This window comes from Pantherophis guttatus, chromosome 2 (genome assembly GCF_059756535.1).
Source record: "Pantherophis guttatus breed Tessera chromosome 2, ASM5975653v1, whole genome shotgun sequence".
Lineage (NCBI taxonomy): Eukaryota > Metazoa > Chordata > Lepidosauria > Squamata > Colubridae > Pantherophis > Pantherophis guttatus.
This window is the reverse complement of record NC_142064.1, coordinates 192,794,678-192,819,405: the sequence shown is the minus strand read 5'-3', so window position 1 is coordinate 192,819,405 and position 24,728 is coordinate 192,794,678. Positions and strand designations below refer to the sequence as shown.

At 38.3% G+C, this 24,728-nt stretch overlaps 1 protein-coding gene across 3 annotated transcripts in view; it reads left to right on the top strand.

Annotated features, from left to right (window-relative positions):
* Window positions 1-8,051, top strand: part of PITX1 (paired like homeodomain 1) — a 43,956-nt gene extending 35,905 nt beyond the window's left edge. For all 3 annotated transcript variants that reach the window (XM_034403750.3, XM_034403759.3, XM_034403741.3), the window contains one exon: window positions 6,014-8,051. In XM_034403750.3, coding sequence (XP_034259641.1) covers window positions 6,014-6,547 — 534 coding nt within the window. In that variant the 3' untranslated portion in view covers window positions 6,548-8,051. The remainder of the gene's footprint in view (window positions 1-6,013) is intronic.
* Window positions 8,052-24,728: the final 16,677 nt, after the last annotated feature.

Here is a 24,728-nt window from a genome sequence, read left to right as displayed (position 1 = left end):
GGAATTGCTTGAGTTTGTTTCAAGGGATCCAGTGTCAGAAATAACCTGCAAGACAAACAAGATTGACATTTTATTAGTCATTCTCTTTGCTTGTTTTGTATGCTGGATTCTTGGTTTATTGGTTTTGGGTCTCCCTCCCTCAACTTCATAGTTTGCTTTATACTTTCAGGAGGGCGAATGAATCCTACAGCTTCTGAAGCTGTATTCCTATTGAGTTGATGAATGTGGTAGTTCTTGATTTAATAGGTTCTAAATGGAGATCACCCTAACAGTATAACGACATTCCAGAGATAAAAAGTTATTGAGGATTCCCTTTAATTTATTGGGGCCCACAGGGAAAAAGATCTACTGAAGTATTATCCAAGATCAGCCTGGTGTTATCTTTTTTATATACATACCATAGATCTTACTAGATTTGAAAGGAAACCAGAGCTTTATTAAGTCCACAAAGATTGTTGTTGACATCTATTTAAGATCGATATATGTGCCTCACATTTCACCCCCAAATGGGATCTACAGAAACTTACCTTTGCCAAGAAGGCCTCCCCAACCCACCCACCCCACAAATGCTAGCAGAAAAGCAGAGGCTTAAGTGGCTTTAGGCATCAGGCTGTAGGGAAATAAAGAGGTTCCTCATTATTATCTGTAAAGTAGCACCTTAGCCTATTCCTGCCTCTTTCAAGATCCAGCAAGTTCCATAAAGTTTTTCTCCTGGAGAAAAAGACAGCCTTGGCTTTCAATCCTGCAGCTGCTTACTGAGAGGAAATTGGAGGGAACTCAGGGTCTGCCCAGGACTTTCCTGAAACTTTGAAGGCAGAAGTCTTATCAAAGCAGTTCTTCCATACCTCTATTCTATGTATTTTCTTTTCTGCACTGTTTCTGTACCTTGAAGTCAGCAAAGAAATCTGAAATGCTAAGTTTAGCATTATATTTCACCTGATTAGTTATGCTGCCTTAAAGGAAAAATAGTAAACTATCCAATCATTTCAAAGCCTGAACTATACTTATTCTGATGAGTTTAGGGGGGGAGGGGGAATTCCTCTTTTAACATAGCCTTAGGGCTGCCCCTTAATGAAACATTTTGAAAATTGCCTGGCAAAGTGCTTTTGTGATAAATGATGGGAGGGGGAGAGACTTACTATGCTGAAAGAAATGGCATTTTACATTGAAAGTAAAAAAGAAAAAGAAAAAACACACTTCTAATCACATTTGCTCTCAACATCAGTGAGAAATTTCCATTTGGAGTACATCTATAGAGATACACTTCCCCAAAGATTGCAGCAATACACTTTTTGTTGTTGTTGTTAATTTTGGCATAATTCAGCCAAATTGATGCCATTTGGCCTATTCTGTCCATCCCCAAATTATTCTGCATATAATGTAATTAACTGCTACAGGGTTAAAATCCTGCTGTGTGTATTTTGTTTTTTCATTGAAGTGCTATGATGCTTAATGAGTTTGCCCTGTAAGGAAGGGGCAATTCATACAAAGTTATTGACCCGAAGCATTTAATGTGGAGGCCTGACTTGGCTTCAGTAGGGAAGGATTGCTTCCAAATTAAAGTAGGATGTTAGATATCTTCAAACAGAGGGTAAGCAGCCATCTGGTTGAGATGCTTTAATTTAGATTCCTCCACCAAGAAGTTCAGCCCAATTCCCTCCTTCAGCCTCTCCCCCCCACTGTTTATAAAGTAGGGGAAAATCAATAAATTACTCCATTTCCTTCCAAATCTTAGCTCAAACTCTTCTGTAGTTATATTTTTCTGAAACTTTAATTTGGCCAAATATGCTAAGAGGACTTTGAAAATATCTAGAGGCAGCATTAAAATGTTTAGCCTCAGTTTCGGGAAACCCCTAATGTCTGGAAGTACTTTCTGAGAAGTGAATTGCTTTTTCCCCATTTTTTCCTCTAGGTCTGGGAGTTTCGGCTAATTCTTCCTCGCCAGCTCCTCCTCTTGCTCTTTCTTGTTGAAACTTGCATTTTTGTTTTCATTTGGTTAAATTTTTCCCCAAACTAGCAAACATGTTTGATCGTCAAAGAACTTTCTACAACAGGGGACAGAATAGGTATCCACAATCCTATGAGTGTAGCCTGATCTTAGTTGGGTTTAGGAATTACATAGCCAATTAAATAGCTCTTGCTTTGTTTATGAGTGCCAATTATGTGTTGTGGTTAAGTCATCAAACCAGAGACTGGGTGACCATGAATTCTAGTTCTGCCTTAGGCAGAAAGCCAACTGGGTCACTTTGGGCCAGTCACTTCCTCTCAGCCCTAGGAAGGAAGCAAGGGCAAACTCCATCTCAAAAACTTTGCCAAGGAAACTGCAGGGACTCATCCAGGAAGTTTCGAGAATCGGACATGATTCAATAGAAGGTGGGGGGAGTTGCACTGTAGTCCCTGCAGAATTACAGGGGCACTGCTTTGTTTTCGAGACTGCCTTTAGGAAAAAAGTGTTCCCACAAAGCAGTTAGATTCCCAGTTTGGCTGGTTTTTGCTCTTAAGATAGTTTTTTGCATCTGCTTGCCTTAGCTGGCAGCCAACTCCTATCAAAATCCTAACCTACCAGTAATGCAGGCAGTTCCACTGGCCATATTTCTCCCAGGAATCACGTGGCTAAGGCCTACTGCTCTTAGAAGAGGCAGAAAGAGTGTGATTTTTCCGGTGTTTTGAATCCCTGGATTTTTCATGAAAACAAATTGAAAGCCTTTCCTAAAAGATTATTTTCCCAAAGATTGCATCAGCTACTCCCCTGTCTTAGGACCCCCCTCCCCCCGGGTATCTAAACTGATTCCCTTTTCTAGCAGCAGAACTGTAAATATTGAACATTCAGTGTAAGGGCAGATGCCTCTTTTGGTGAAAGGCAAAAGATGCCCAGGACTGGCTGGCAGTGTCTACCTTTGGGATACTTGTCACATCCGTTTCTAATTTCCAGAAATAAGGAATTTTTGTTTTTTAAGTTGGATAAAGCCACCAGAATCAGTCTGAGAACAGCAGTTTGGGCAGGAGGTTTGGCCAGAAAGTGGTTAATGGAAGGGAAACAAGTAAATGAAATCCAGAGATCTTGAACAGGAAACAAAGGAGATGCCAAGTCAAGGCAGCAATCTGTAAGCAGGGATTTCTCAAGGCCCCAATCGCAAAATGAAAAGGCCATCTCCAGAGAGAAATGCCAACTATCCATCTAACTAAATGCTATCTGCAATAATCTTTATCTGCTTTGGAGATAAAAGGCAACTATTGAAAACATTGATCAGATGTCTTTTTCCAGTACAGCCTGTTTAAAAACAGGGGCTTTTTTTTTAAGGTGCAAATTTCTTTCATGGGAAGTTGCTTTTCATGGTGGCTAGGATTGACAAGTTGAAGACTGGAACATTTGGAGGGCACCAATCTTATCTCCACTTTAAAGACTACTCTCTTGAAAGTATTAATTCTTATTAATATCAACATTAAAGTGTATCCCTTCGTTTTCAATCACACAGGGCCAGGCATGTATAAGCTGTGATGGCAGCAAATACCCCAAATAGGCAATTAGAATGATTTGCAGCCTTTCTTACTAGAGCAAAAGTGCAGATTTCTCATAGCTTAAGTAAAGAAGTTCCAGAATGTTGCTTAGGATGAGGCTAAAAAGTAGGAAGATCTGTATCTTTTTCCTATTGACTCCCCAAAAGCATATTGAAATATTAATTAATGTGCCTGTTTAAGGTACTGAGTAATGAATACATTAATGCCTTTTTATTATACTTTGATAGCTTTGATCTGATTGCAACCAGAGTTTTGCTTACAGCTCTCTCAGCCCAACACACCTCATAGGATTGCTGTTGTTGGGGAAATAAAAGGAGGATATTTTGGATATGTTTGCCACCTTGAGTTATTAGTAAAAATAATAGAGGCGGGAAATAGTTAAATAAGTAAGTAAGTAAATAGCTGTTCCTAGAGTAAAATTTGGACTTTAAGATATCCAATAATAAATAAACTGATCAGAATGTTGAGAAAACTGCTCAACCATTCCTTGTTGCTACAGGACCTTTTAGGAGAAAGCATCAGAGGGATGAGTTGGCTGAAGAGATAGTAGAAATATAGACACAGGCAAAGAATGGTGCAACACAATACAAAACCAATGTAACAAACAATCCCTCATGTTTACAGCAGCCCACTATCCTTTAAGTCCCCATCTCTATGGATAAAAAAATTTAAGGTTATATAGCATATCAATAGAAGTTACCAGGTAAGCTTTACACACCAAACTTAATTTGAATCTCAAGTGGCTGAACCCCAGAATGTTATTTTCAGTCCCAGGTCTTAATTTAGCTCATGAGAACAAAGATGCCCAGAATGGCCTTAGATTAGCTACATTGTCTTAGATTAGCAGAACCAAAAGTGTGTATGGTCAAGGAGAAAGAATGGCTATTCCAACGAATATGCAATTTAGTTTGGCACCTCTTCTTTCAGGAAGAAAAGTAATGCTGAACAACTTTTCCATTAGGTTCCCTTCTTTTCCAAACTATTGTACCATATTCAGTTTTGAGAAAAGATCCAGCAGGGGATTTCTTAACAAGCTAACCGAGACAGTTCTGAATCATGCTGATCAGTCTGTAGATCGGTCAGGGAATAGCTAGCTCCTAGCTAGTGGGCAGCCTTGGAATCTTGAGAGCTGGGGGGCAAAGAATACTGTGTCTTTGTTTACTCTTCCCCAAAGCCTCTTACAAAAGATTGTCTTTTCCTTGAGCAGCATTTCCAAATGGGCTGCAGCTGCTGACCATTTTTATTTTGTATACAGATAGGAGAAGCATTCTTAGAAATTAAGGCATACTGGAGATGGACAATTTACTTTGCAAAATGTCAATGTGATGATTGATTTTTAGGGACTACATAGATTTTCTCCATTGATCTATCCCCAACCTGGTCATTCGGCTCTTCCTACTGTATACTCTGTAACTGACTCTAACCACCTTGAAGCTATCCATCCTCTTCTTCTTTTTCTTATTTAGATTAAAGTAACAATAATTAAAACTAAAGAGGAAATATGGCCCTGCCATCGGCTGTGTGGGCCCTTTGGAGCCCACAATGCCATGATGGGAACCCCAGTCCTGGTTGGAATCTTTAATCAGTTATATTATTAATTGGGGGATTGCTCTCTGTGTCTTGCCATAATGCCTAGGAAAATCTCAAGCTCATGGGAACCCTGTTTTTCTTGGAATCCTTCACTGTGTCATGAAAGAGCACCATTTGAACGTAGAAATTCCCAGTTCATGACTTTGCTCTATGTGTCTGAGCTTGAAGGGATCTCCCAATTTTTCTCCATGAAGATGCAGCCCCTGGTCACTCAAAGCTTTATTCATTTCAACACTGCAATTTAGGGCAGGTGGGTAGAAAAACAGCCACGCAACAAAATGTTCAACAACCACAGCAGATGATTTCCCAGCAAATCACCATTTTTATCTTGCATCCTATAAGGAAAGGTGAAATCTCCCTCAACTCCACTCCACTGGTGAATCAGATAGTTTCCTTACCAATATTATTGCACTGAAATTATTTGATTTGGCCTTCTTCTAAGAAGTTTTTTCAACTTTCCAGTCTAGCCCATGCAGTAGTCTTGAAAAAAAACCCGGAGAGGTGTGTGTGTGTGTGTGTCTCATAACCAGGACCAGCCTTGCTTAGCTTCCCCTTAGTTAACCAGGTCCTCAGAGTTGAAATGACAAGGTGTCTGTTCCAGTATGTCCTCAGGTTGTGTCTAATAGATAGACACATCTCAGGATGGTGGGCCAGGCAGGGACCACCTTAGAGAAATCCTCACTAGGCTTCCTAAGTTTCACCTGGAGGGACAGCAGGGTGGACCGTGGGGGGGGGCCTTCCCCCCTTCCCCCTCTCCTTTACCTTAGGCAGGTGCTAATTTTAGGCAGGCAGCCCCCCCCCCCCGTTAATGTCTGAGTCGCGAGTGCCTGCCAATGGCTGTTTCTAAGCCTCTGGGCCCTTTTTTTTTTTTTTGGTCTTTTCTTCGCCCCTTTCTTCCCCTCAGGTCTGGTTCAAGAACCGTCGCGCGAAGTGGCGGAAGCGGGAACGCAACCAGCAGATGGACCTTTGCAAGAACGGCTACGTGCCGCAGTTCAGCGGGTTGATGCAGCCCTACGAAGACGTCTACCCGGGCTACCCGTCCAACTACTGGCACGCCAAGAGCCTGGCGCCGGCGCCGCTCTCCTCCAAGAGCTTCACTTTCTTCAACTCCATGAGCCCGCTGTCGTCGGCCCAGTCCATGTTCTCGGCGCCCAGCACGCTGCCCTCCATGAGCATGCCTTCCTCCATGGGCCCTTCGGCCGTGCCCGGCGTGGCCAACTCCGGCCTCAACAACCTGAGCGGCTCGTCCCTCAACACGGCCATGTCGACTCCCGCCTGCCCCTACGGCCCGCCGGGCTCCCCTTACAGCGTCTACAGGGACACTTGCAACTCCAGCTTGGCCAGCCTGAGGCTGAAGTCCAAGCAGCACTCGAACTTCGGCTACGGCAGCCTGCAGAGCCCCGGCTCCACTCTAAACGCCTGCCAGTACAACAGCTGACCGGCCTCCGCCTCCTGAAAAGGGACCGCGGCTGCGCTCAGGGGCAGGGAAACGCGCCGGAGGAGGAATGGGGTGGACGGGCGAGCGGGCAGACGGATGGACGGACGGACGAGCCGTGGCCGGCGAGGAGAGAGAGGGAGGGGCCCGACCGGACCTAAAACACAGGGATGAGTTGCAATGTGTTTTTTTTTTTTTAATTTTCTCCTCTGGATGATGCGGGTTTTGTATGCGTGTTTACTTGAACTTGCACAAGACTTTCCTTCCTAACAATCGTCCACTTTATACGACCAGAAGATACGGTAACGGTGGAGGCGTGTGTGTGTGTGTGTGTGTGTGTGTGTGGGAAGGGGGGGACAGAGGGACGAAAGAGTGACTTTGCTGAGGAGCTCCGAGCGCCCTTCGGGTGGGGTGGGGGTCCCTTCGCTGAAGAAAGGAGGCGGGGCTCCGGGTTCGCTCCTGGGCGGGACGGGGCTCGTTCGACGGGGAGGGGTCGCCCGTGCAAAGCCAAAGGACGGAACCCTCTGAGCCAACGCCGCAGCCGCGGGGCGAACCCGCTTCTCCGAGGCGCTCTATTTATCTTCGCTTTTCCCTTGCGCTTCGCCGTTGAATGGGCGGCGGTTCTCCAGTGCGTGACTCTCGGCGGGATTTTGTTTCTCAAGCTGGAAGCTTCTGGGGAGGGGGGGAATCCTACCGTTCCCAGCACTACAAGTTCGCGGCTGAAAAGGTCCCTTTTCCTACCTCTTCATTCTCTACCAAGCCTGCAGTACGGAATCCCTCTAGTCTCTCTTCAAAAAAAAGGACCTTTATAGAGACCCACCCACCCCTCCTTCCCTTTCAGAGTCTTACCCTGATAATCAAATTATCGTCCGTCCTTATTTAAAGGAGTTTTTTTTTTTAATTTAAAAATTAAAAAAGGAAAGGATTCTCGTAGAGAATTTTAAGGGAAATATGAAAGAAAGAGAGAAAGGAAAAAGAAAAGGAGCATCGGAAAATACTGCATCTTAAATAAAGGAGAGGAAGTGACCTCGTGGATGGGTAAAATAAATTTGGGGTGGGGGATTAAATTACTTTGTTTCTCCAGTTTTGGATTTAGATGAATCAATACAAGTAAGGAACCCAAACAAGAAATCTTTTAAAAGATGTTATGTGTTAAGTGTAGATAATACTTAAAAGGATTTTTTTTGTTGGAAATTTTTAAAAAATATGAAAATGATAAATATGATCTTTAAATATTAATACGCATACAAAACACATATGAAGTTTTCTCGCAGACATACTTGTTGCTTTTTCCTGTTGATACTTATTACCTGTAGATGACAAAGAAACATAATATAAAATGCACAAGGTACTTCTTTCCCAGTGTATCCCCACCTGTGGTAACCGTTACGCTGGATGTTTCAATAATGCTGTTGTGGAGGATGCAGTATATATATTGTTTTATAAGTTATGTTTTCGTGATTTTTTTGAAAATTAAGAGCATGGGAATAAAAAAAAACCTCTTGAACCTCTTTGTCTTCCTTTCTAGCTACATTGCTATCTAGATCGCCCTTCCTCAATATAAGACTCCATAGATGTATTCAGATTATAATTCCCATCATCCACAGCCTGTAGAATCATGCTGGTTGAAGACATTGGGATTGATAGCCCAGCATATCTTCCACTTGATGGAGGTTCCTTGTTGATCTAATTTAAAAACACACAAAACAATTTTTGATAATATTTTTCCATGATATTTTAATGCTATAATTCAATACTTTCAAAAGATCTCAAACAGTAAACATTATAGTGAGACCAGTTAAACAGAAATAAAATGATAGTGTTCATCAAGTAAAATTATAGTTCACCAAGTAAAACATGGTCACTTCTTATTTTTATATTATTTATATATTAAAATAGTATATGTCACCCATCTCCCTGTTAAGTAACTTTCACAGTGAATTCACCTACTTGCAGTTGAAACCCATAGATTTCATCATTATTTATTTATTTATTATTTTTTAGTCATATTTCTATGCCGCCCACTTTGGGCGGCTTACACCAAAGACAGTATACTAAATAGCATATTGACCCCAACAATCTGGGTCCTCATTTTACCCACCTCGGAAGGATGGAAGTTTGAGTCAAGTGAGCCTGTGAGATTTGATCCACTGATCTGCTGATGAAGTAGCTGCAGTACTGCACTCTAACCACTGTGCCACCTTGGCTCAATCACGAGGTTGGATGCCAGAATACTGATTTATCTTGTCAAGAATTTTCTCTCCAAACTCAGCATGGGGGGGATCCAGCTTCAAAGAAGGAAATCCAGCATTTGTCTCTGGAATGAACTTTCTAATCTCAATAGTTTGAAAGCCCCAAAATAAGTGTAGGGAAAGGTGAGGCAGAGATATTCCAAGGCAAATGGCTCTCCAGGTCCATTTTGGCATGCCTCAGATTATGCCACCTGACCAGATTTTTAGCAGAAGACAATGCGTGCAGAGGTTCCACTGCCATTGTATGTAGATTTTCAAAGTTTCTCATCTAACACTCATGAGTAAACTTAGAAGAAATTGGAAAAGAGAATTTGTCCTGTCATGGATTGTTAACTGGTTAAAAGCAGAAAATAGATGAGGGAAATAAATTAAATAAAAATTTCAAAAGTGAAAGAAGTGGCATTCTTCAAGGATTTGTGTTGGGATTGGGGCTTCTTAACCAGAAGTTAGTTATTTTAAGTTACGGATGAGCACTGAGATGGCCAAGTTTAAAGATAATACAAAATATTCAGGTCAGTAAAACCCAAAAGGATCTGTGTAAACATATATAGTCAACTCTATACCACAAGTATACCACACACACCCCCATCAAACCTTAATTTCATGTATAGAGTTAATTTACCTATTAACACATGATAGTAAGTCAGGCTTCCCTAATCTTGATTTAATCACACAACACAATTTAAATTTTAATCACAATTATTTTAAAAAAATTGGTTGGATCTTGCTAGTATATATTTTCAGAAAAAAATCAGTATGCAACTAATTGTAATTCCCTCTAGTAGACTTCCCAGAATCCCCTTCAGATGTTGGTGTACTATTTCTGATGAAAAATTAATACCAATAGAAGAAAATATTGTAGCTAGAGTTGAACTGGGGGGAAGAGGGTCCTTGGTGCTCTCTGAGCTTGGTGGTTTTATATATATGTATGTATGTATATGTATATATGTATGTGTGTGTGTGTGTGTGTGTGTGTGTGTGTGTGTGTGTATATATATATATATATATATATATATATATATATATATATATATATATGCATATTCTCTCTAGCCAGGTTTTACCTATGTAAACTTAGTTGTTCTTCAGCCCTAGGTTCTGTGAAATCTCATTCACAAGTTCTTGGGCCCTTTTTCTGCTGACAAACTGCAACTCTGTGTTGCTTTCTGGGAGACCCAGATAGCTATATATATATATATATATGGACCCCACAGAAAAATTCATAGCTAACATTTCTTCCCAGTGAAAAATTAAAAATTATTCCTGGTGAAAAACCCATAGCTAAAATTTATTCCGCATGCTCACTGGTATACTGAGCTTGACTAGTACTGGATTTCCTAATGAATGAAAGAAAGAAAATACTCATGTTTTAAATTCATGTAAATCAGAATGTTATTCTCAAGGGATTTGTCTGTATCTTGACACTGAGCATGCTTACTTGGAAGTACACAACCTTATGACATAGATAAAAGAAAATAATTTAAAAGTTCAAATAAGAAACTAAACCTTTGGAGCTATGCACATCTGTGATTGGTCACCCTCCAATTATTAATATGAGGAGAAGATGAGGAAGGAAGATGAGGAGAAAATGCCAGGATGACCAATAAGCAGATAAGCAATTCAGTCAGGGCTAGAGGAGAAGTCAAAATCAAGACCTCAACCATCCAAGAGATCCAAAACAAAGTGCCTGTTTTTTTGTGTTTAGGTTACCCTTTTCCACCTCTGTGCAACCTTTGAAACGACACATTTGCAATGCATTGCATAGATAATTTTGTGGGTTATTTTGTTTCAAACAATATTTTTTTGCAGATGATCTAGGTCCAAGGTTGCCGTCTCAGAGCAGACCCTTCGCAATATTGGCTTGCAATCTTTCCACAAGGCCCATGAGATAGGTGTGATTGTTATTTCTGAAGGGTGTTTGGGACTAGTGGAGAAACAAAGGGAGAATCCTTTCTACGCTTCCCATTAGCCCACTCTAAACCTTACATGTCCAGGCGTCTTTTCTCCCTGGGGAGTTCTAAATACGTTTCTTGGGATACACCCAACTGAGTCAGCATGTTTTTGCAGGCATCCTTTGGCATGCTACACTTTCTCCACTTCTGCTGGGGAAGGCTACAGTTTGGCTGGTGAAGGTTTCTGGGAAGGCGTTGAAATAGGATTCTATTTTAGGGCGGTGAGTGATATGTTTGCAAATGTTTTTTAATAATAACTCTTGGTTCCATGAGAATCCACCTTGAAACAGAGAGAAAGTTAAGAAAAGTATTCTGGTTAGGTTAACAGATGCATTAAGATAACAGATACAGCAAGGAAAGAGGAAGTCTTCTTCAAAAACAACCCAGGAATTCAAAAGAGCAGAACTCAAAGCAGCATCCATTTTTACCAGTTAAGCAGAAGAAAATAAAAGCACAAAGCCATGAGGAATGCAAGCAGTGTAAGTAGCAACAATAAAGTTTTCTTTCTGAACAAAATCAATTACAAAGAGGAAGCCTGCCAAAGAACTACTATAGTCCTTTTTTAGACCACCCAGGTGTAAGAGAAGTACTTAAACAACACTCAGAATAAAAAGTGAATTCTTTTACTTCCACAAAAGATGCTTCTTATTTTTCAATTAAAGACCTAAATAGTTTGCTCATAAAATAACCTGAATTTACTGCTCTCTCCTTAGTTTAACATACAAAAACATTTTTGTATGCAGAGGAAATGCTAATGTTATGCAAGAGGCAATTAATATGGTTATTTAAACAAAGGACCAATGAAAAGTTCTCTAGGGTCTGCAAATAACTATACTTGAATTCTGTACCAAACTATGATTGCAAACATATCTGGGTAATATGTGTCCTATTCTACAAAAAAAAAATATTTTCAAGAAAAAAATGTCAATGTGATCTGGAATTTATGTTATAGATGAAGGGAATGTTAATTCCTTTGAAAAATACCTGACTTGGAAGTCTTGTCCTTTCTCGCTAAATATTTGTGCTGATGGACAGCTAGTGCTAAGATAGAAAATGTTGCCCATATTTTAGTGCATTTCTATTTTTTGTGTCCTTCCACATGCACAACCTTTATCTGGTTCCTCCATTCACACAGGAGTGTTAAGGAACACTGACTTAATCTTGGATATTTCAGTCAATACGTTATCCTTGAGTTTTCCTATGAATCACTGAAAAGTTGTTTTAGCGAAAAATAAAACAGAATTGCAGTAAATGTCTGTGATATATCAGCAAGGAATTAAAGAGAATGGAACACTTTATGCAAGACTGGTTTAGAGCCATTCTAAAGTCCATTCTGAGTCCCAGAGCAATTTATATATTCATTATTGACACTATGGACAATTTATAACAGTACTTAAAACCAAATAGGGCAAAATTATTGAAAATCAATAATGCTAAAATAAAAAGTAACCCAGCAGTGGGAGAATGGATAACAAACAGTGAATAATTATGTAATCCTATACGTTTCTTTCTACAGAAGTAAATTCAATAGTTGGGAAATTTCTTGTGGGAAATGATCTTGTAGCTTCATCTTCAGTTTAGAGTTGAGGATTGTGTTGAGAATAAAATATATGACAAAATAGATTTTCTTTAATTTTAGCAAGTCAGACTGACCTGTTTACTACCTGTCCCTTTACATAAGGAAACATTTTTTTAAAATGAAATCTTCATATATTTTGCTGATTTTAACTACTTGCTATCTAAAACATCTCAACATTTTGCTGGTTTAAAAAAAGATAGAAGCAAATCTTCTTGAACAAGTTGTGATCTTTCTTTTTGGGTCCTCTTGTCTCTCTAAAATGAAAACAATTTCCTGCTTACCCAATAGGTGGTAATAATAATAATAATAATAATAATAATAATAATAATAATAATAATAATAATAATAATAATAATAATTTTATTTCTATACCGCCCTTCTCCCGAAGGACTCAGGGAGACAGACAAAATTTAAAAATAATTAAAATTATTAAATAATTGGCTCAATTATAAAACCCCAAATTTAAAATCCCACATTTAAAACCAATTAAAATCTTTACATTGATAGCCCGGCCTGGCGGAACAACAAGGTTTTGAGGGCACAGCGAAATACACGTTATTATATTATTGTTATTATAAAAACAAACATATAAAAATTGCTAATTTGGAAGCCCAAAGTATATGGAGTATATCTAAGTGCACATCTAAGTTACATATATCTAAGTTACAGAGTATATCTGTAATAATAACATAAGCTTTGTGGAACTGCTGCTACCAAATATAAATATAAATTAATCATTTTTATTGCTGGAGGACAGTTTTCTTCTACCAAAAATCTTGTTTATAATGAAACAAGAAAAAAAGAATATTGGCAGCTTTCAATGGCTATCTTTGCACAATTTTATAAACACGCAAATGGGTGCCTGATCTATCTGGGAAGAAATTAAATATTCCCAACTTGAGGTACAGTAGCAGTTTTCTGAGACATGCAACCAGGGTGGGAGACCCCCTAGCGGAAACTGGAGGAAGAATCAGCTAATAAGAGACTTTGATTTAAGACATTTGGGATGGGAGTATGCTGGTGAGAAAAGGACAGGTTTAAGAAAAAAAAATGTTAACTCTTCATATGAAGGAACTTATATTTATATTTAAACCTTCACAGTTTAGCAAAAGAATGAACCTCACTATATACAAAACAAATTTATTTCCTTACAGATTAATGTATCTTCTATGGTTAATAGAAGAAAAGAGTTAAAATTCCACCTCAGTCAAGTCTACAACATCAAATTACCATATAAATCAGAAAAAATTAATTACCTAAATTCTCGTCAAAAAAACCATTTAACCAAGAAACTATATTAATGAAATGACTGAAGGGGGCAGCAAATCAGGAAGGAATACCATAAACTACCTCAGTGTCTATTACATTGCTTGCACTGGCATACTTGTTATGGAACCTCAACATAACTGTTATGAAATCCCAGTGTGAAGGCCACAAAGGTCTCTATGCCTGCAAATCTTTGTTTATGGCTCAATACTACTGTGGTTCAATGGGCCTTGTTGTGCACAACCCAGGCCAGGTAGGCTGATAACATTTTTTTACTTGGTGCTTTGCAAATCAGAAATGAAAAGTCATTAACAAAAAATTCCCCTTCCAAAACTGAATTTCTCTATTTTAAAAAAATTTTTTTTCCATTTTTCCAATTTAAATAACAATAAGCATTTTTTAACAGTACTGTGTCATATGTCTCTTACAGTTATCTATATTTATTTCTATATATTTTTGATTCTCTGTTCTAACCACTTATATCACTTATCCCAAACCTTGTAAAATTATGTTTCTTCTTTGCCTTTTATTTCTAATGTGAGCTTATACATCTCGGCACATTCTAATATTTTAGGAATAATCCTCTCGTTGGCTGGTATATTTTCAAGTTTCCAACATTGGGCATAAACAATTTGTGCTGCTGTATGTAAAATGATACGTTGGAGTTGCTTCTTTATCTTTTGATTAATTATTCCTAATAAAAATAATTCAGGTTCCAAAACTGAACTTCTCACTGAAAACCTTCAAGAAGCATTTGTGAGCATCATTGCCATTTCATAAAATGCAGCTGAAAAACATTGTTTAAAGGGAAACCAAAACCAATTCCATTTTAATGATATGCATTCATTCATTTATTTATTAAGTTTATGAGCTGTCCATCTCTGAAAAGTTCCTCTGGGTGACTTACAATTAAAAGCATAAACACAAAAATATTTTACAAAATTAAATACAGAAACAAGTAGGAAAAGGGCAAGATTGGCATGGTGCCGGTAGCATCTTCTCAGTTTAAACCATCAGCAACCTCCACACTGAATGCTCCCATCAGGACCCCAGGCTAACTGGCAGCGCCAGGTTTTAACACCCTTCTGGAAGGCCAGAAGGGTGGAGGCAGACCTCACTTCATATATTATACTTTATTATACATAATAATATAGCATGGTAAGTAACAGTGACTCAATCCAAAACAGATGTAGAATGAAAAAAATAGTCCTTGCTACTGTTGCTTTGTAAAGGTTAAGAATTTATGTGACTCCATGCTGAATTATAATATGGAGCAAAACTTAAATATTTACCTGTGATTATTCTTGCTCCTACACAAGCAGAAAGTCTTTATTGAACACTCCTGCACACACTCTATGCTTATTCAGTAGTCTCCAAAGGATGTGAAATAATTCTGCAGATAACAGTTTAAGGGCACTTATTTAAAAGAAGGACCAAACACCTGTGGAAATAGGAAAAGAAACATCTGGTGAGAGAAGGTTTGGCTGCTCACTGTACCAATTCAAACTCTATTTATGCTTCTATTTTCGAATTATATAAATAAAATAGACTTTACTGATTAAAACAAGACTCAGTAAAGATACGTTATATCCCAGTTAGCAAATAGTGTGTGAAAAAAAGAATCTGATAATTTAAAAACAGCTTGAGATTTCAACATATAAATCAAGGTTTACTCATTCCATTTTTGTAAATTAAATTACATGGTGATTTTGTAAGCAAAAATAGTGTTTAGCAAACAACACTGAGAGAGCAGTTCCTACACATGCTTTGTATCTGTATCTGTCCAGTAACAGAAGTATCTTTGGCTGCTCCAAAACATTTTTCATGTGCCTAAAAGGCATCAAATTGCCTTGAGATATAGATGATAGGTGATGAAGGATGGAGGATGATGGATGGATGGATGGATGGGTGGGTGGGTGGGTGGATGGATAGATAGATAGATAGATAGATAATTATATAAAATATTTCTTTAAAAAAACTAAAAATCACTTGCGTTTAAGACAGCTGAAAAATAACACAGTTGCAGCTGCAACTCTGTCATTTTCTTGTTTTACAGTTTTGAAGAAAGTGTCAGCCAGATGTTTAGACTGGCATTTTTATCCACCTAGCAAGTCCTTCCCAAGTTGTTGTTTGATGGTATTAAAGATATCATCACAGGAGGTAAGGTTTTTCAAGTAAAGCTAACTTTTGCAATTGGCTAATGGTGATTTTATCAATGCTGATGGTGATTATCATTATGATATGAGATGTTTAGACTAGATTTGGCATTTTTCTCCATCTCTCCAGTCATTATTATTATTATCTGTTTGATCCTTATGTACATTTTTTAATCTTTGCTCCTTCTTCTTTTTTAAATTACTTGCTTCTTGGTTTATTTATTTATTTATTTTGGCCTCAAGTCTGATCTTACACTTTGAGATTGAATATGATATGATACTTTTGGTTTTCTAATTAGAATAGCCAGTTCTTCTGCAACTACTACCGCTGTACAGAAGGCAAGCTGATTGGTCTATTTGATAGACATTATTTTATCCTTGAAAGTACCTTATTTACCTAGTTCATTATAGGCACCAAATCTTTTTAGGGCCACTACTGCCACTACTTTCAATGGTGGCAATCTTTGTCCATTTACTGATAATCTGCCTATGCATGTTCTCTATTGATGTTTCTTGTCAGTTCACATGTTTCAGTGCTGGCCTATACTGCTACTGTTATTACTCTTCTAAATTATCATTTGTATATCTCAGTTATCATTTGTATAGTTCATGTCAGTTGTTTCCTTTATATTTCCATCATTTTGTCTACAGTTAGATTCAAAGTTCAAGGCTGATAGAAACTAAATAATTGAAGTCCTAACCAAGGACCTAAAAACTATTAAGACAGTGTCTAAGAATATAGGTAGTTGTAAGCAGGTTGGTTTTTTTTTTAAAAGGGTATTCAGGTCTGATAAATTCAATGTTTCCAGCTATCAAGGAAGTCTTTTAGATAGTGCTCCAAGGGTTTTAGTGATAATTGTATAACAAGGGATTTCTTTTTCCATACGCATTCAACTTTTGTCTGCAAGTTCCAATATTTCATGTTTTTCCAATTGTTTTTCCTCAATCGTAGCCTCACCAGGAATAGTAACATCAATAATGCAGACTTTCTTCTTTTCTATAACTGTTATATCTGACATGTTATGAACCAAAGGCCAGTTTGTTCAGATCTTAAAGTCCAATATGATCTTAACCAACTCATTCTCTAAAACCTTCTCAACTTGATAGTCTCAGTAGTTTTTACTACCTTTGACTCCATACCTTTTCACTGAATAATTTTGGTGATTTGGTCATAATGCTGCTTGTAGCAGTTTGTAGCTTGCTGTGGCCACTGATCAAATAGTCAATTGTTTCATCCTTATCACTACAACTACGCTGTTTTTCACTACATGTTGAATTTTTGCTCCATGCAATTGGTTGGTAAAACTTATTGAGAATGTGACATGAAACATTCCTTGAATAGGAGTCTTATTAATGTGACATTCTGGTGAAGTTTCCTGAGGATGGGCTCCAGCATGAGTCCAAGAGCTTGGAAGACTAAATCTCTAATCCTAGTTACCAACCCAGATTGGATCCTGCCATTTCGAGCATGTTTGGATTTCAACAGTTAGTTTTGTGTCTCTTATTTAGTCTTTATCAAAAAATCCTTTTGTTTAAAAAATACTTCCACCTGGTTACTTTAAAGTTATTCCCTGATTTCTAAAATGCTATGGGTGGTTGAAAAAGGACAAGTAATGATTACTAACATTTTGCTTTTTACAACTTCTCTTAATCAGAAAAAGAATTCCGTGTGAATAATTCTGGTTCAATGCCACAATATACACTTCAATGAAAATCACACACTAAATAAAAAATATGGACAATCTACCTCAGTGTCCTATATATGGCAACAGTTGGTGCCAGATATTTCAGAACAATTATGAAATAATCCATTCCCATTCACTCATCCCTTTGACAAAGCAGAGACTTCCAAATACTTGAGTATGAAATTGCATCCCACAGTCATCTTGGCTCTCAGCCACTAAAACATTTAATCACTATGAATTTGTTTAAATCTGTGTTGAATTGAATGATACAGCCTTAACAACATATTTTGAAAGTAGGTTCCAGAAGTGCTTACAGCATGGAACATGACCTAATTATTTTAAACCTGATACTCATTCATGTCATCATGTTCACCCTGGTCCTTGATTTATAGCAAGGGAGAAATAAGAGTTCTTCATTCATGTCTTCCCTACTATTTTTGATCTTTTATGACTTGTACTACATGGTTGAAATCTGATGCCTTGTCAAGTGACAGTCTGTCAAATTTTCTGTGATGAAGACTCCATGTAAAAGAACTACTGAAACATGAAATCCAGCCCTATCTCTTTTTATTTTGCACTCTGTTAATAAACTAATTTTGCACTCTGTTAATAAACTAATCAGGACGACCTACATGTATCCAGTAATCCAACCTCAGTACTTAAGATTTGCCAGCAGTTTTCAAGATATATTTAAAGGTGAAGCTTATGCTAATGCAAATATAAAACAGCACAATCCTGATAAGAATGCTCCATATTTTTTTAAATTAAAAGCTACATTACCGTGTGCAAAATAAAACAATAGAAAATATTAAATATTACATTTTCATTTGTTATATAACTTCTTTATGTTCTTGAGAACCTTATATATTACCACTTATCTAAGGACTTTAGATTGCAGCTCTATAATTATCCACTGAATTAAACAAAGCTTTAATTCTGATAGATGCATACAGGATTGCATTGATACAGTGAGAAGCTTTGCATGTTTAATTTCTAAAGGATTTACTTCCTTTCATAAGTATTTCACATGTGATGAAGCTTGATTTACAATGCTTTCTCATCACTTAATGAGTCAAGAGATGGCACTAGAAAGTCAGGGAATAAGACCACAGTGGATGACCAGCAGAGTAAGTCAAATTTTTCCCTGCTTACTATCTATTGGAAGGATGATGCAATTGGTGCCAGCAATAGCATATATATAGAAATATCTCTCCCTCTCTCTCTCTCTGTCTCTCTCCCTCCCTCTCCCTCCCTCCCTCCATCTCTTGCTCTCTCTCACACACACTCTGTCTCTGTCTCTGTCTCTGTCTCTCTCTCACTGTCTCTGTCTATGTTTCTCCCTCTCTCTCTCTGTCTCTCTCTCTCCGTTTCTCTCTCTCTCTCTCTCACTCTCTCTCATAATTTTGCAAACATTGAGGAATGAACCTCATATATTATGGTCCTAATTCTGATTTTTCCCTAGCTGTTATTTTTAAAGGAAAAAGAAGGTACATTGGATGGGTTCTCTGATTTGGCTCTTAGAATCAAACATAGTAATGTAATTGAGAATGGCTACTTCAATCATCTCTAAACACATGAAAACAAAGTTCTTCAAATATTTCATCCAAAGCTCAGTATATGCCATATAAGATGGCTTTTGCAAAGTGGTTGAAAAGTTTATGGCCCCTTTAGATCTTAATATTGTCACCATCATCGTTTGTCTGGGAGAAGGATACATGGAACTTAAAAGGATTGATTGTTAAATAGAAAAATAGAGTCTTCTCAAATTTTTCTACTGCATAAATAGAAACTGGGGAAAAAATCATGCATATATACATTCAAAAAATAAAGTGGGGAAAGTGTCTTTTAATTAATACAAAACCTCAGTTTTCCAAAGTACATGCAGTTCAAGTTAATGTTCAGAATCAGAAGCTATGTAACTTGTAACTGCACCAATAGCAATCATAAACCTTGTAAAGTATTACTGGGGTTGCTAGACTGTGGCAGCTTTTTTTTTAAAATAGAAAGTTATTTTTTTTAAAGTTCATAGAACACCGTATTTATTTATTTATTTATTTATTTTTCGTATTTCTATGCCGCCCACTCTCCAAGGACTCTGGGCGGCTTACACCAAAGACAGTATACTAAATAGCATATTGCCCCCAACAATCTGGGTCCTCATTTTACCCACCTCGGAAGGATGGAAGGCTGAGTCAAATCTGAGCCGGTGAGATTTGATCCGCTGATCTGCTTAACTAGCAGTCAGCTGAAGTAGCTGCAGTACTACACTCTAACCACTGCGCCACCTCGGCTCAATATATAAAGCTCACTGCCACCATATCCCAGGATGCTATTTAAAAGCAAGCTAACAAGAAAATACATCCACAATATTTGTGGCTCAGGGTTGAAATTAGGAGTGCTAGTGGCCCGCATTGATGATGTTATCTAATTTGGTCAATGAAATGTCTGCAAGAAAACAAGCAAGCTCAGAGAGCATTAAGGACTCCTCCTTTGTAAAAAGATCCTTTCAATCTTGTCCTTGGAAAAAACACTCAAATTATATAATGCATTGTTTTTCTCTCTTTCATGGTTAGAAAGAAGGAGATATCCACAGGAGAAACCCACTTCCTAGGCCAGTGATGGCTAACCTTTTTGCCGTCACGTGCCAAAAGCGGGGAGGGAGCACAGGGAGGGTCACGCATGTGTGTGCCCATACCCATAATTCAATGCGTCCCTCCCCCCATGCATGCGTGCACGACCCCCACACACACACTACCCCCACTTTTGGCACGTGATGGCACAGTGGGCCCGGTAGGCCCATTTTTTGCCCTCCCGAAGCTCCAGAGGCTTTCTTGGAGCTTGGGAAGGGCGAAAACAGCCTTCCTCTTCAGAGGCCGTGTGGAGGCTAGAAACAGCCCATTTCCTGACTTCTGGTGGACCTGGAAGGCCCACTCATGCGTGCTGGAGCTGAGCTAGGGCAATGATCGTGTGCCCACAGATATGGCTCCAGGTACCACCTGTGGCATGCGTTCCATAGGTTCGCCATCACGGTCCTAGGCTAACTCCTTCAGTCCCAGGATCATCAGGACAAGAAGGATGGGTGCTGTGGGAAAGGCAAGGATCCACTAGATGCAATATCCACATAGAGGTAAAGATAAGTATTCTTACCACACACATTGTTCCCACTGATATCCTGATCTAGTAGGAACCACTGAGAAAGTGAAAAAAGAACAAAGGACCCATTACAATTCTCTGCTCAGACCTTGGAGAAATTATATTTTTTAAAAAGTGGACTGACCATGTCCTATTCTCAGTGTAAGCACTGGATCCTGACAACTCTGATGATTCTATTTCATTATCTCATATTAAATGAGGGAAAGGTTGTTCTGCATTAGTCCCAAACAAAGCTTCCCATACTATATTCATGAATTATGAAACAGAGGTAGACTAAGTAGTTAGGAGAATCTCTTCTTGAAACAGCATCCCTTATATAAGCTTGCCTTATTTATGTATGATGGAACTGGTCTTCAAAGTTATACAAATCCACTACTTTCTTGAGGTGAGAGGTCTTAGAAGGTCTTTCATATATTGGGAAGTTGCAACATCCTTCCTTTTGGCCAAGGAGCAGGGGTAGTAAAAGAAACATTGGGACCTCCTACTAATGAAGCTCCAATATATATTAAAAATCCACTTTCTTCCCACCAGTAACATGTACTGCTTGATGTTGTTCAATGCTGCTTTAATAACGAACAGAGTTACTATTTGGGGAAACCTACAGGCTTTTGTTATTGCATGACTCTTTCTCCAGTGTACCAATATAAACCCACTACAAAAGAGCATGCCTTCTGCAGTGATAGTGTTTGAAATGTAGAGTTCTGTTTACACAGAGCACGAAATAATATTTCTGGTCTAGAATCCACCAAAATCTATGGCAAACGTCCCATTTCTGAAACCATTCATTTTTTGAAAAGTCAAACAGAAGGAAGAACATGTGTTCTAATTTCTATCATCTATCAAACTGATAAGACATATACAGTATATTATTTTGGAACAGACTGCTATATACTAGTGCCCCTACCTCTTGCAAGGGCAATGTGTACAAAACAAAGATTCTTTTTAGTAAACATAAGGAAACCCCCATCTCTTCAGACCATGCTTAATATGAAAGGAGTTCACAAAACAATGTAGGCTAATTACAGTTTGGAGTTTCAGATGTTGTTTTAATTAACATCTTTTCATGAAGCCATGTCTTTTTGCTCTGGATGAAGATTTCAATTTTCTGTTTGAATTAGCATATAAAATATACCAATTTTCTAAACATCTTTGAGCTAACGAATCTCTCAGAATGAACCAACAGGCTCCCGGTTTAGGGCTTCATCTTCATCCCTATCATCTCCCTGAAAATCTTCTCCAAAGGGTCATGCAGACACTTTGTAACTCTGTGGGAGGTGGTAAAAGGCTGCAGAAATATGGAAAATTGATGAACTTGTCAAATAGAAAAAGCAATTATTTCAATGGAAGGGCACATTTGAATTTGCTCATTGAACATAATCCATATGTTCATGTTAAATACTGTAAGATGGTGATAGCACTTTTTTAGAATCAAGAAATACGAGACAACCAGAATCTGATTTTCTTTTTTGATCGAGTGACCAGATTAGTTGATCCTGAGGAGACTCAGGAAAGTAGCATATTTTGATTTCAGCAAAGCATTTGATAACATTTGCCATGAAAACCAAAGATAGAGGACAGCAAAATGTGGTCTAGGCTATGCTACCAATTGATGGATGCAAAATTGGTTGAATGTGTCCATGTCAGGCTGGAAGGAATTGTCAAGTACACAATGCTGAGCTCTGAATTCGTCAACATTCATTTTTAAGTTACTTCAATGAGGAGCTGGAAAACATGCTTATCAGATGTTTGGATGACAGAAATCTATGGAGGGTATAGCCACGCTTACAAGGACAGCATTACAATTCAAGAGAGCCTCAAGAACAGAAAACAATAGGATGAATTTCAATAGAGAAATATGTAAAATCCATTGTTCAGATAGAAATGTCATAGCAATGAATACAGGATGGGGAATATCTATGGGGCAGTAAGCCATGCAAAAAGATCTGCCTGTCTTGGCGAGTTATAAGTTGAGCATGAACCAAGAGAGTGATGCAGATGACACTCCCATCCCAAATATAATCTTGGCTATATCAAAAGAGAAATATGGTATCAAGAGCAAGAAGAATAATTGTTGCTCTATTCTGCATTGCTCAAACCACGTGTAGAATATTGTGGGAATTTTGCAAAGGATGTAGGCAATATAGGAAGGGGCCTGACATGATCCGTATCTTCGGTTACCCAAATGGCTGTCATGTGGGGAATTGGATCTGTTGCAATTGGACCTGTTCAGTGACATGACATAACAGAAGAAAGAAAGTATTTAAATTATGAGAAGGCAGATTACTATCTCAAGAAGTGGTGGGCTGTCCTTCAGTGGAAGTATTTTTTTTAAAAAAAGGATGAATGCAATTGACAAGTAGCTTTCTATTCTCAGCAAAGATGGTATTGATAATCTCTAAGGTATCTTCCAACTTTCACATGCTGCAATTTTATGAGAAAGCATCTGGTGTGTATTATAACTTAACTATTTTAGAACATAGAATGACAGGATTTTGGACATTAGATCAGAGCTATGATTGATCATGCCACATTTCCAAATAGGAACAGCTCTATTTCCAAAAACGGTGAGTGGTGCTCTTGCAAACTTTATTTCGACTTCCAGTGTGCCACAAGCATGCTGTTTTCATTCCAGAGATGAACAACTAAAAGTTCAGCCTTGTGTATGAGCATTTGTGTCTCCTTTGAAGAGGAGCGAGACCTTTCCATTTGAAAGTGTCATAAAACTGAGAATAAACTCTAAAAGCTTTCAGATCAGTGAAGTATTAAGAGGCAAACCAGATCAGGGAAGAATAGATTTATCACATGACACTATTGCTGATTCAGTAGGACAACACTAAGAAGAAAAAAGCAAAAAATAACATGTAGAATTCCAATAATTTGCCAGTGTTTGGAGGAAAGACCTTTGAGAAACACTTAGAGAAGGACCATAAATTTGTCTTAAGATACACCTAAAGATCTCTGCGCTCACAACATACATCACTGCATAGAGTTCCCAGCCAGAAAGGTGCATTAAAATGTCCTTACCAATCAGGTTGAAGCCTATCTCAATTTGACTAATAAAAGCAGAAACAGAAACCAGAAACCAGCAAGTCCTTGTCAACAGCAACAAAAGATGGCCACTTAGTGAAAATCTCAAAGCTGTCTATTGTTTGATAGATGACCCTGAAAAACTCCTAGTTAGTGCAATTAAGTGAGTTGAACTGGGGGAAGGAGTTTGACTTAAATTTGAGATTTACCACACAAAGAAGGGAGAGAAGATGTTTGTCCCTCAATGTTCCCCATATTCAAAGCGCAAAGCTCCAAGTCTGGAGTGTGTGTGTGTGTGTGTATTTCAGAAAATATTAAATTTCATCTTGCAGGATTATGGGGATGACTTTTAGGGGCTCCTTTCTTAGGCAAAAACAAAGCAAAGCAGCTGGGAGGGATTAGGCCAAGCTGCATTTCCAAAGTGATTCAATTTAGCTCCAATAAGACATTGTATCTGAATCGTACTCAACAAAAATTGTGAAACAAAATTAAAAGGTACAAGCATTGTCTTTCAGTGGAAGTATCTCTAACAAAATGATGAATTCAGCTTACTTTTACAATCTCTCCCCCCCCCCTTAAAAATAACAGAGAAGAATCCTGACATGACTGCATCAAGGTCTTACAGCTCTTAAATTACGTTTTCAAAGGGTCACCCACCCACCAGTTATCAGATGGTTTTCTATTTTTGTTTTGCATAAATACAAAAACTACAAAAAGAGATGAAAGCTCTCATGTATTGTGTGATCAAAAAGGGAAGGAAATACGCTTCTTACTACATTCCTAATATTGTTTTCCATTGGGTCAATGGGAAAGCAGTCAAAGAAATCACCTCATGGTAGTCTAGTAAACAGATTGCAAGGGAATAAGTTCCCTTCCTTTCCTCCCTTACCAGCTGCTTGGTTAATAATCATGACAATGGGCACTTCCTCACAGCATGAGGAATATGCTGTTCTTTCTGCCCAAGTACGTCAATATAATTTGCCCTACCCTCATAACTGAGCTTTACAGTTTCTCAGCAATGAGGCTGGGGAGAGGGGCACTTTCTCAGGATTTAATTTTCAGGCAGTCATGCTCCCACCCAGAGTCACCTACCAGCAGAAAAATCAACCACCAA